Source organism: Sorex araneus, chromosome 1 (genome assembly GCF_027595985.1).
Source record: "Sorex araneus isolate mSorAra2 chromosome 1, mSorAra2.pri, whole genome shotgun sequence".
Taxonomy (NCBI): Eukaryota; Metazoa; Chordata; class Mammalia; order Eulipotyphla; family Soricidae; genus Sorex; species Sorex araneus.
The window spans coordinates 196,380,235-196,393,207 of NC_073302.1; the positions used below are offsets into that span (position 1 = coordinate 196,380,235).

At 66.5% G+C, this 12,973-nt stretch overlaps 1 protein-coding gene across 1 annotated transcript in view; it reads right to left on the reverse strand.

Annotated features, from left to right (window-relative positions):
- MYO16 (myosin XVI) overlaps positions 1–12,973 on the reverse strand; it is a 310,488-nt gene that overhangs the window by 108,676 nt on the left and 188,839 nt on the right. Inside the window, 4 exon segments of the mRNA XM_055126930.1 lie at positions 1,551–1,754; positions 3,635–3,787; positions 9,703–9,775; positions 11,820–11,995. Coding sequence (XP_054982905.1) covers positions 1,551–1,754; positions 3,635–3,787; positions 9,703–9,775; positions 11,820–11,995 — 606 coding nt within the window.

The window sequence follows — 12,973 nt, forward strand, 5'->3', positions numbered from 1 at the left end:
TCCTCCTTGCGGGCCTCCCCAGGGTGTCGGGGCTGCTGCAGGCCCTGCGCCCAGGGCTGCTCCCAGCTGGGGCGCGGGGAGCCTGGCGTGCTGCGACCTCAGCCCGCGGGACGCTCTCGCAGGCCACGAGGGAGAGAGGAGCGAGGGCAGCGCCATGACGGGCTCAGTAAGGAGCCAGGCCCAAGTTTCGGTTCCGAGGCTCAGAGTTACGGTTTCCCCGAAGTGATGCTGCCGTCGGGAGAGCCAAGCAGCAGTGACCGGGGAAGTCCCCACCCCGCCCCTGCCGCCTCCAGCCAATCAGGGGTCACCGGGCGGCTGGAAAGCCCCCCGGGACGATGCCAGGGACAATGGAATGCGGGGAGATAACCTGTGCACCCTGGGGGTGAGCTGGAGGGGGGCAGGGAGGGGTGGGCCAGCTGGTAGAGACCTTTGGCTCCCTGCGTGGCCGCCTGCCTCCGTGAGGTCTAACAGCCACTTTAGTTTCCCTTTTCCTTCTTGGGTTTGGGGCCACACAGGTGGATTTGGGGGCCACTCAGGGCTTAGCTCCCGGTGCTCTGCTCAGGAATCGCTCTTGGTGGTGCCCGGGGCCCACAGAGGGTTCCAGAGGCCAGACACGGGCCAGCCGTGTGCAAGGCAAGTGCCCCCTCCCGCCCCAGGCCCCCTTTATTATTATTATTATTATTATTATTATTTTGCTTCTTGGGTCACACCTGGCGATGCACAGGAGTCACTCCTGGCTCATGCACTCAGGAATTACCCCTGGCGGTGCTCAGGGGACCATATGGGATGCTGGGATTCGAACCCGGGTCGGCCACGTGCAAGGCAAACGCCCTCCCCGCTGTGCTATTGCTCCAGCCCCCCCCCTTTATTATTTTGTTTGTCTCTACCCGTTGGTTCTTGTCACTCCTGGTCGTGCTTGGTACTGGGTGGTCCTGGGGATTAGGTCAGAGCTGCCCCTCCCCCTCCCCTGCCCAATGCACTGGACGTGCTCCAGCCCTTCGAGCCAAGTCCTTGGCCCAGTCATGGACTTTCTGATGACCGAAAGGACAGGTCTGAATAGAATATTCTGGAACCTGGGAATAAATAAGGTTTGTCAGCGCACAGGGGCCAGAGACAGAGCAAGTGGGTCTTGCATGTGGCCGGCCCTGGTTCCGTCCCCAACACCGAATAAGGTCCCTTGGGCCCCACAGGCTGGAAGGGACATTAGCGACCGAGTCCCCCACCTCTGAGGAAGAGTCAATGTCCCACTGGCCCCGAGCCCGAGCGAGCCTCGGCCGACCGAGGTTCCACGTTCCTCTCGCGTGTCTCACTGACCTGCCCCTTCACACAACACACGCGAGCAGGTGGCAGACGCCCCTGGGCGCAGGAGAGCCCGTGGCCGCAGCACGGAGCACAGGACCCCCGCCTGCCTGTGCCCAGCCCCGAGAACATGCCGGAAGGACCCTCCGTGGCCTCCCCTGCCCCTCTCGGGAAGCCCTTTCTTGGGGCACAGAGCAGCCTGCAGACGGGCCACGCCCCACCCCGCGTCACACGAGCTGGCCCGGACTCACCCTGCCCGCGTAGTGCAGCACCGTGAAGGCCCCGCCCGGCTCGCGGGCCGCGGGGTTCCCGTTCCCATCCTGCAGCGAGGAGGCGAGCACGGCGTCGGGGCTGGCCGCGCCCAGCGGGCCCTGCAGCCTCCGGGCGAGGCTGGCCTCCCCCGACCACAGCCTCTGACTCTCCTCATCCAGCACAGAGAAGAATCCAGACGGCGTCTGAGGGGGGAGAAGAGAGATCTCGATTATCTTCTGCGACTCGGGTCGGAGTCTGGGGCTTGCCCTGCGGCGGCGGAGACGGAGTTTCACTAGGACCCCGCGGTGCCCGGACACGGAGCGGCTGTGAGTAGCACACGCCGAGGGAACTCAGGACCACGATGCCGCCGACGGGCGCGTGGACGGGAGGAGAAGGGAGCGGCGGCATCTACGGCCAGTGGAACACAGGCGCCGCCAAAGTACTCTTTAAGCTGGAGACGCCAGCTCCAGCGAGAGCTGCCGATTCCCTTGGCCTCAGACCCCAGCCAAGCACTGGGCAGACGAGAGCAAAATAATGGACCTACTGGACACTCGGCAAAAGAACGGGGACGAGAGTCGTCTCCCCCAGGAGCAAGGACTGGGGCTCGAGGATGTGGAGCCGGCACAGGGTGAAGCCCCGAAACATGGGGAGGGGGGCAGCGCCAGGGAACTTGATGCCAAACAGCGGGGCCTTGGGATTTGCATGAAAATCAACGTGGGCACAAGGAGGGGAGGGAGGGTCACCGAACCCCCACCCCCAGGGCACGGGGCCAGCGGGCAGCCTTCACCCTCCCTCCCTCCCGCCCTCGGCATTTCTCTCTCCCACCCCCGCCCCAGGAAGGCTCTCGCACCAACACTGCAGATTTCTCCAGCCGCGACTGCTCTGTGGGACCCTCCTCCAGCATCCTGTCCCCCTCCCGTCTCTCCGTCCACTCAGGGCAGCAGCAGGGGGGCGGGTGCCCAGGAGGGGAGGGCTGTGTGGGCCCAGGGCCACTGCACCTGTAATCTGAAGTTCATGGAGCCACGGCCCCGCCTTCCCGAGGTCTCAGCACGAAAGTGACCGCGTCGGTCCGTGGACTGCCTCAGTGGTGTCAGCCTCGGGCTGAGACTCACCACCTGGGGCCTTGGGGTCACCCCGGGGAGAGGGACCCCAGAGCCCGCCCGGGAGACGCAGGGACACTGCCGGCACCCTCGGGAGACCGTGGCCCGGCTACGGCCCCGTCTGGGACGAGCTCCCCGGGGTGGGCGGGGCGGGGCAGGGGCTCCTGCCCGTGGCCTGGTCAGGGGAGCGGGCAGTGTCCACCGCCCGCTGAAAAGTGCAGAGAAGCCGTGTGGCCGGCAAGGCCTCTGCGTGGCGGGGACCACGGGAGTCACGGTAAGTAAGTGTGCGAGTGTGTGTGCAGGTGTGCCACTGCATGTGTGTGTATCTATGTGCAAACGTATGTGCGAGCTTGTATGTATACAGACATGCACGTGTGAGTATGCATGCGTATGTGTGTGTTGTACGTATGTGTCTATATGTGTGTTCATGCCTACATGTGTGCGAGTATGTGTATGTGCAGGTGTGTGCACAGCGTGTGTAAGACACGTGTGCGTCTGTGGGTATCCAGAGAGCAGCGGCAACCCTGAGCAGTGTCAGTGTAAGAGACGGGCCGGCCGTGGGTGGTGAGACGGAGGGTGAGGCCTGCCGCGGGCACAGGACACAGGCCCAGCCTTGAGGGGAGGCAGGAGGGGGGAGGCTCCGCCTCTCTGGAGGGGGAACCTCGACTGCTGGGAGGCCTCTGAGGAAAGTTCCAGCACTCACAGCCCCGCAGTGGCGGGAAGGGGCAGCCAAAGGCGAGGTGAGCGCGAGAGCGGCCGGGGCTCTCCCAGCACCAGCAGTCGAGACCCAGCGGCCGGGCTGCCAGAGCATTCGAGCGAGCACTGTCTGGTGAGTAGGAAGTGAGCACTGCCCCTGTGAGCGCCCAAAGCAGTGTGTTTCCTGGGAGGGTGAGAGAACGCGCAGAGGAGAAGAGAGCGCAGACTTTGTCTGCGGCTGTGAGAAGGCCCCGCCCCGAACGCGCCTGATCGTACGACACGAGTACCTGGAAGAAGAAATCCAGCACTCCGGCCTGGTCTCCAGGCGAGTAGGCCGTTTCCATGGCGACCCCCTCCTGCGCGCAGTCGGCCTGCTCCTGCAGGAACAGCACCTCCCGGGTGTACTGGTGCAGCCTCTCATTGGTCACGTTCACACAGAGCTACGGGGGACGAGAGGCCGTGACAGACACGGGGCCCAGGCAGGCGGCCGCTGGCCCGAGACGCCGACACTCGGCTCAGACGCATCCCTGCCTCGATGGCCCCGACGGGCCAGTCGTCCGCCTGTGGGGCAGGAGGGGCGGGCGCCCAGGGAAGCCCCAGGAAGGAGCGTGTTTTCCCCACGCTAGGAGAATAAAATATTGATTGTGACACGATCGCGACAACAGCCAACGTGGCCGTGGCAGCCGGCAAGACGGGCGCTTGTGCTGCGTCTGGACTCCGGATTATTCTGCGCAGGAGCCCCTGGGCCGTGGTCAGGGAGCGAGGGGGGGCGGGGCGCCCGGGGGCTGCCGGGGAAGGCTCCGAGGAAGGTTCCGGAAAAGGTTCCGGGGAAGGCTCCGAGGAAGGGGTTCCCCAGCACTGCCCTGAGAGATTCCCCGGGCGTGGGGCATCCAGCTTCCTCCGGCAGAACCCCCCCCCCCCCACGCAAGAGCCGCCGCCACAGGCAGCGTGCACAGGGTGGCCGGCACAGCCAAGCGGCTGACCGGAACCTGTCCGGGAAGGACGCTGGGCGCTGGCCGGGACAGGCTTGGGGAAGCGCCTGAGCAGAGTCGTCGTGGGGGGTCCCGGCACCCAGCACGGCCGGCCAGGGGCCGCCAGGAGGGCACGAGCCTCGGCCAAGGAGAGCTAGCCTCGGACCCGCCCCCTGGGGCCCAGGGCGGAGGCCCCAGGACCCGCTTCCCTCTCGGCCAGTGGCCCGGGGCGCGGCTCTCAGTGCCCACAGCCCAGGAGACGGGGGGGGCGGGGGGAGGGTGGCCGCGGGGCGCGAGCTGGGACGGCCGTGTCACTGTGACCCGTGTCACAGAGTCCTCGGGACAGGAGGAGGCGGCCGTGCGAGGACCCTCATCACGACTCAACACCCACACGAGGGCGAGAGCCTCAGGCTGACTCCCGCAGCCGAGCAAAGGCCCAAGGGTGCGCGGCCAGGCCCGGGCCCACTCACCCCTGCCCCTGGCGTCCCCCCCCCCCGCCGGGAGAGCTGGCCTCGGGACCTTGACCCGGCAGGGACGCCGAGGTTGGCACCGTCGCCGTGGCCAGGGCCCAGGAGCCAGGCTGTGAGTACGGCCACACCCCCTTGGCTGGGGAACACTCGGGGCCCCTGTACCCCACGGCCCCAGCCTCCCGCCCCTCTGGGCGGCTTCTCTCCCTGCTCCCGCCCCCTGCGTGACAGCTGGCGTCCCAGTGGCACGGCTGGAGCTCCCCGACCGCGAAGCGAATCGTGTCTCGGCGCTTGTGTCTTTCTGCCCAACCACAGAGTGTGCGGGGCAGTGTCTGAGCACGAGCGGGAGAGGGCACCGCGTCTGCTGGCGCAAAGCCACCGGACTGGGACGCAGACCAGCCCCTGCAGGCCGGCCCAGGGTGAGCCTGGGGCTGGGGTGGCCGGAGGCGGGTCCTGGCTTCTCCCACCAGAAGGGGCCGGGGGACGCCCTCCTGCTGCCCCGCGGCAGAGCAGCGCCCAGCGTGCCCACCGTAACCCCAGGCGAGGGGCTGGCACTCCTGGAAATGACCGGTAGGGAAGAAAAGCACGTCTAAAAGAATCGTTTCACTCGGCTGGGAAAGTGCTCTCGAGGGCCTCGCACCGCGGGTGGACGAGGTGCAGACTGCTCACGCTGGGGCAGTCCCGCGCCGAGGAGCGAGAGGCGCCACCAAAGACGGCCCCTTCCCCCAAAACCTCCCGTGGGGGATGGGCGGCCTCCCCCACCCCCCGTTCTTCCCGGAGCCTGGCCCTCACGCCACAACCTGCCTCAGGACTGGCCTCGACCCAGGGACTCACACATGCATCTCGAGAGATGGACGAGTTGCAGGGGTGACTCCGGGCCCCAGGGCCACCGTCCAGCTGCAAGACGAACCTCGGCTGTATCCCCCCGCCCAGAATTTTGGAGTTCCCGGAGTGACTCCGGATAGTCTGCACCGCTGGTATCGCAGGAGCAGCCTGATGGGAGTGGCAGAGGCGACCATCTCGGTGAAGGAAACACGAACACACAAGGTGTGACTGTAACGTGTTAGCCGTCTCCCACACAGGGGCTCCGGGCCGCAGGGCGAGACACGGCCATCTCCACACACTTTCTCCTCAGAGATTCTCCTTTGAGCCTTTTCAGTGAATTATTCATAAAAGCAACACAAAATAAATCACGCAGGGCCCATCACTGGGCAGGCCGGGGGGTGGTCGGGAGAGTCGGGAGCAAGGGCAGGGGGACGGGCGGGGGGACGGGCGGGGGGACACTGCATGTCATGGGTCGTTGTGAGCAAGGGGACACTGCATGTCGTGGGTCGTTGTGAGAAACTTGATAAAACTAAACTAGGATGAGAGACTGTCCCTCCCGAGGGGGCGGTGGCCACCAGACTGTGGGTGGGGGCAGGGTTCCGGCAAGGGCACGAGCACAGCGGCCCCCATGAGGGACAGACGCTTTGGGGACTTGGCATAGCCCCCGGCCGCGGGCTGGGTACTAGACACGCACCGAGTCACTCGGGAAGACGACGCAGGCGCGCCCTGGCAGCCTGACCCGCAGACAGGCGTCGAGGCCTGCACGGGTGGGTCTGTCAGAGGATTCAGGAAACCGCGTGACACTCGACGCGTCTCTTGTCTCTCGCCGAGCACCCGCAGGGGAGGATCTGACGCGAGGGAAGAGCCCGCGGGACCAGCCCCTCCTCCTCGGGCCTGCCCAGGAGAGACGCCGGCCAGCGGGTGCCTCTCCCTTGCTTCTGCCCCTGAGGCTTGTGGTCGGGGGCGGGCAGGGGTCCCGCGGGGCCCGGCCTTCTCTGTCCCTCGTCTACAGAGCGTCTGCAGAGCGGACCTTCGACCTTTCATTTCTATTTTAGTTTATTGGGGTGCTCCAAGGCGGTGCTCGGGGGCCAAGGGTGATGGCGGAGTATGGGCGTGCGGCTGCGTGGACCCTGCAGTGTTGGGGGTGCCAGGGGTGGCGCATCCCCCCTCCCCCGGTGCTGACGCTTCCCAACACCGTCCTGGCCGTTGAGTGAGTCGCTCCAGCTCCTGCCCTGTCCTGGGGCCGAGTCCCTCCAGCTCCCGCCCTGTCCTGGGTCCTGCAGGCGCCCTAGGCAGGGCGGAGCCGGGGCGGCAGGAGCAGCGGGAGGGGCGCCTTCTCTCTCCCTTGCCCTTCTGGGAAGGTCCAGACCAACGCCGGCCTCCGACGGACAGAGAAGGGACCTGGCCAGAGCGACCCGACCTGGGGGGCCGCGAGCCTCACCAGGGGCCCCGCAAAGCGGCAGGGCCGGGTGGACGGCGGGGGGGCCCGAGTGGCTGTGAGGCTGGGCCCGAGCCTGCGGCATCCGCAGCCCGGGTTGTGCATGCGGGAGAGAAGGACAGTCTCGCCTGAGGCCGTCCCGGGGCGCCCGGCCGACGTGCGGCTACGAGTCCCGGGCCGGGCCGAGGGTCGCCAGCCTGCAAGGCCGGGCGGGCCCTTCTGGGAAGACACGCGGGAGGCCGGGCGGGGACGGGAGGGTCCCGCCACGCCCCACACTCGGCTGACGTCACTGACGGGACCGTCCTTCTAAGACGGTCCCTGACCTAAAGGCCCGGCCTGTCGCCGAGCACAGTGGCCGGAGACGACGGGCGGCTCGCGGGTCCCAGGACGGGGGAAGGCGGAGGGGCGTCCGCTGAGGAGAGGATGACTGACCCCACGTGCCCGCCGGCCTGCACGCTGGCCACTGAGCTGTCTGGGAAGTGTGTGGGTGAGTGCGCGATGTGTGTGTGTGTGTGTGTGTGTGTGTGCGCGCGCGCTGTGTCTGTGTGTATGTCTCTGCGCTGTGTGTGTCTGTGTACTGTGTATGTGTCTGTCTGTCTGTGTGTATGTCTCTGCGCTGTGTGTGTCTTTGTGTGTGTCTGTGTACTGTGTATGTGTCTGTGTGTGTGTGCTGTGTGTCTGTGTGTGTTTCTGTGTATGTGCTGTGTATGTGTCTGTCTGTGTCTGTGCGCTGTGTGTATGTCTGTGCACTATATGTGTTTGTGTCTGTGTAATATGTGTGTGTCTGTGCACTGTGTGTGTTTGTGTCTGTGTAATGTGTGTGTGTCTGTGCACTGTGTGTTTCTGTGTGTGTCTGTGTGTGTGCTGTGTATGTGTCTGTCTGTGTCTGTGCACTGTGTGTGTTTGTGTCTGTGTAATGTGTGTGTGTGCTGTGTATGTGTCTGTCTGTGTCTGTGCGCTGTGTGTATGTCTGTGCACTGTGTGTGTTTGTGTCTGTGTAATGTGTGTGTGTCTGTGTGTCTGAGTGTGTGTCTGTGTGTCTGAGTGTGTGTCCGTGGGAAAGCCAGGGGCTTCCCAGCCCCCAGCCCCCAGTGGTCTCCCTTCTCAGCCCTGTGCCCGGGCCGGGGTCGCTCGGTCCCCCCCCCCCCCCCCGTGCGCGTGCGTGTGGACCGAGTGCTCTCACGGCGAGAGCAGCGACTACTGAGCTCTGCCTGATTAGCATGCGGCGTCCTCGGATTAAAATACACGCTGGTACATTAAGTGCTGTTGCTAACCGGTTTAATAATAAAAATTACGCGCCCCTTGAAAACGCTCCTGGGCGACAGCACGCCGCCGCCCGTGCAGATGGCCCGCGGCTCGTGCGAGCGGCCAGCCTCGTGTCTTGAGTGAGTTCTCGCCAACTGTTCCCCTTTATTTTTATTACCAGCGAGACACACCCGAGGCAGGAATATAGCAGACACGACACGAGCTCGCGCGCGGAAGTCGGGGCCTAATGAACAGCGGCGCGCGGCAGGCGGCCCCGGCTGTCGGGACTCGGCCCCACACACGCGCGGCCTTGGCTGGGGCCCCCCGGGGAACGGTCCCGCCCGGCCAGGGCTGACGGGGCAGAGCAGGCGCCGGGCGACGCCTCAGACTCTGGTGCTTCTCGGGCCTGCCCAGGCCATTGCTGCCCGACACACGTCCAGTCTCCGCTCTGCTCCCACAGGGGGTGGGAGACGGCCCGGGTGGGGCAGCTCGGGGGTCTCAGGAGGCCGAGGGGTCGTGCCTTGATCACCCTCGTTCCTCGGGGAGAGAATCCAGCCCAGCCCCCGGGCCTGCGGCCAGCAGGTCAACGATCCCGACCGTCACAGGGAGAGCCTGAGTCCTGGCCAGGGAGAGACTGGCCCCAGCCCCGACGGGAGCGCTCAGGGACCCCAACGCGGGAGCAAGAGCCCAGCAGCCCCGAGGCTTCCCCACACCCTGTTGTGCCCCACCTCGCCCCACCCCTGCTCAGCGGCTGTCACGTCCGGAAGAGAGAGGGCGCGTGTCCAGACTCACGGCCTCATCGGGAAGATTCCCCCTAGGAGCTGACCATCCTGTACGCTCCCCCTCGAGCTCACTTTCCAGGCGCCCCCAGGGCCCGGGCGCCGACAGCCTCCCAGCCAAGGGCCGACAGCGCAGAGCCGGTCACAGCCGGGCGGGACCAAGGGCGCGGCCCCACCCCCGCTGCAGTGCTCCGGGGGGTTGCGGACACGACGCTGATCTGCTAACCACGCCGCTGGCGGCTGGTCGTGGGACAGAGCATGAAGCCCACGTCCTGTTGGCGAGTCGGGAGTCGGGCGGCCCTGGGAAGGGCCCGGCAAACGCCCCGAGGGAGACTGGGGTTGGGGCCCCCTCGGGAGCCCTGGCCCGTCCCGCCCATCCCAGCACACACTCGCGGGCCCGGCGGTGCCTCAGCGCCTGCCCCCTCCATCCCGGCATCCAGGGTCGCCCTCGGCCCCAGCGGCCTGGGCAGGCGCCACGTGAGAGGTCAGAACCTTCCGGCAGCAAGTGTCGGGGCTCAGGCGCGGCCTCGGGAGCCTCCCGCCCCCGGCACGGGGCCCCGCGGACCAGCACCCGCGTGCGGGGGCGTCTCTGCACACGGCCTGCAGGACAGACCCCCCCGGCCCACTCACCTGCTCAAACTCATTCCTGTGCAGCTCCTCGAACCCGAAGATGTCCAGGACGCCGATGTCCCACGTCTGCGCACTGCAACGAGAGACACGCGTGACCCCGACGCTCCCCCCCGCACAGGCCCGGCCAGGCCGCAGAAGAGTCTGGAAGAATCGAAGCTGGGAGGCTCGGTGACACGAAGGGCCACTCGGCTGTGGGGGGGGCCTGCCCCCGGGCTGCTGTCCCCTCCCGGCCCACCAGGGCCCCTCGCAGGCTCTGCCCCGGCAGGAAGGGCCCCCCCCCCCCCCGCGCCCCTGACCCCAGCCGGCCCTCGGGGCGGGCTCTCTCGTCCCCCCACGCCCAGGCCTGCCCGCCCCCAAGGGGCCGCGGCTCTGCCTGGGTCCGGGTGGTTCTGGCGGCTCTGCCCTGCTGAGGGCCACAGGCCGCCTGGGCTTCCCAACGGGACCCTCAAGGCCACCTCTGCTGCCATCCCTACGACAGGACCCCCCGTCTGCTCCATTCCTCTTCCCCCTCCTCCCCGTCCCTCCTCCCCCTCCTCCCCTCCCTCCTCCTTCTCCCCCTCCTTCCCCTTCTCCTACCCCTCTTCCTCCCCCTCCTCCCCTCCCTCCTCCTCCTTCTCCCCCTCCTTCCCCTTCTCCTCCCCCTCCTCCTCCCTCTTTTCCTCCCCCTCCTCCTCCCCCTCCTCCCCTTCCTCCTCCTCCTCCCCTCCCTCCTCCTCCTCCTCCTCCCCCATTCTTCTCCTTTTCCTCCCTCTCGTCCTCCCCCTCCTCTTTCCCCCTCCTCCCCATCCCTCCTCCCCTCCTTCCTCCTTCCCCTCCTCCCCCTTTTCCCCTCCTCCCCCTCCTCCCTCTCCTCCTCCTTCTCCCTCCCCTTCCCCTTCCTCTTCCTCCTCTTCTTTGTCCTTCTCCTCTACCTCTTTCTCCTCTCCCTCCTCCTTCCGTCCTCTTCCTGCTCCTTCCCTTTCCTCCTCCTCCTCCTCCTCCTCCTCCTCCACTCTGTCCTCCTCCTTATCATACCCCTTCCTCCTCCTCTCCCTCCTCTCCTTCAGAGACGAGCACCCTGGGTGGGAATCCGGACGCCACCCTTCAAGAGCAGACCTGGCTCTTAGCAGAAACGCTCTTGGCTCCCTTCTGCTTATCTTCCTGCCTCTCCTGCATGCTCTACTGAACCGCGGTCACTTCAGCAGGTGACAGACACTCGCCTGGTGTCCCTAAGGCGCTGGAAGTCCCTAAGGCGCTGGAAACTTTGAACAGTGCCTTTGGCCACACAATCATAAATGAAAGTTCACGGCAAAAATGTACAGTAACGTCCTCCCCAGGATGTCGAGCTAATGCCCCAACCCCCAGTGCAGAAACAGGCCCCGCGGCACGCCAGGCCGGGACTGCCAGCAGGCGTGGACGGCTCCTGGCCCCAGCGCTGGCGGAGGGGTCCCCCCGACAGCACTGCCCCCCACACTCCGCAACCTGTGCTCACGCACACACGCATGCATTCGTGGGGCGTGGGGGGAGGGGCGGGAGGAGAGCATGGGCCGGTCGGGGCGGGGCCTGGCCTCCTGGGAGGGGCAGGGCGGGGAGCCCAGCCTCTTCCTGCCACTCCCACCGCTGACCGGCGGCCCGGAGGGTCCTGGCAGGGCGGGTCCCCAGGAGAGGGCGGCTGCTCTGGGCAGCCCAGACGCTCACGGGCAGAGCCTGGCCGGGAGAGTCGCCCCCACTCCGGGGCCAGGCTGCCGGGGGGGCCGCTGGACACGGGGACCAGAAAAGGGAAAGGGAGCGCAGCCTGACGGGGCAGGAGGAACCCGCGTGGGCGAGGGAAGACGTGCAGGCCGTTCCCTGTGTGCGTGTGCGTGTGCGTGTGCGGGGCCCTGCAGGAGGGGCCACGCCCGGAGCCCCCCCATGCCTGCCCCTGCCCCTCTGCCGCACAGCCACCTCGAGAGGACACGAGGAGCCTCAGAACCCGCAGGGGGCAGGAGACAGGCTCGAACCCTCTGGTACGGGGCCGTGCTGGGGCTCCACTGGGCCCCGCTCACTGCAGGAACGTCCCGGAGGAGCCGCCCCCCCCACCCCGGGACACTCCCCAGAGACCCCCTGGCGGGCACCGGGCCCTGAGCAGCCGCACGAGCCTTGCGGTGACCCCGGGGCTGGGTGGAGGCTCCTCGTCCAGCCCGGCCAGCAGGGAGCCGGGGGCGCGGGACGCCAGCCTGGGCCCCTCCACGGAGCCGTCAGCTCCCACCCAGGCGCCGGGAGTGGTGCCGCCGCCCCTCACGGGCCTGGGCTCAGAGCCGCCGGCCCTGGGGGTCTCTCACACGAACGAGCCTGGAGCCTCGCATTTCTGCCCCACACCCGGAGGACGGAAGGGCCCCCAGGGGCCACAGCGGGCTGGAAGCGAGGCTGCTGTCAGTGTGTGTGAGCATGAGTGTGTGAGTGTGTGTGTGAGTGTGTGAGTGTGTGTGAGTGTGTGAGTGTGTGTGAGTGTAAGTGTGTGTGTGAGAGCATGAGTGTATGTGAGTGTGTGGGAGTGAGCATGAGTGTGTGAGTGTATGTGAGTGTGTGTGAGCCTGAGTGTATATGAGTGTGTGTGAGCATGTGTGAGTGTATGTGAGTGTGAGTGTGTGTGAGCGTGAGTGTGTGAGTGTATGTGAGTGTGAGTGTGTGTGGGAGTGTGTGTGAGTGTGAGTGTGTATGTAAGTGTGAGTATGTGTGGGAGTGTGAGTGTGAGAGTGTGAGTGTGTGAGTGTGAGTGTGAGTGTGTGTATGTGAGTGACTGTGTGTGGGAGTGTGAGTGTGTGAAGGTGGCAGGGGACTGTGTGGGGGAGCGCATGAGTATATGTGTGAGTGGGAGTCTGTGTAAGTGTGTGTGCATGTGTGTGTGTGGCTGTGTGAGTGTATGAATGTATGTGACTGCATGAGTGTGTGTGAACATGCGTGTGTGGCTGTGTGTAAGTTGTGAGTGTGCATGTATGATTGTGTGTGTGTGTGTGTGCTGGGCATCACCCCGCATGCCCCCCCTATCCTTCCCACCCACAGGCCCACCCTGGCCCTGAACTCGGCACCCCTGACCCCCAAGCACTCGCCCCTGGGACGAGCAGCCAGGGCAGGGGTGAGGGAGTCTCTGCGCCGAGCCCACCAGCTCCGCAGGGGCCGCTGTGAGACCGGCCCTGGTCGCTGCCCCGGGACCTTTATCCCCGCCACAGGCGGCTCCGCAGAGGGGCACCGGCACGACTGACCCCTGCAGGCTGGTCTCTCCCGTGCAGGCCGGGCGCAGGCCCCCAGCAGC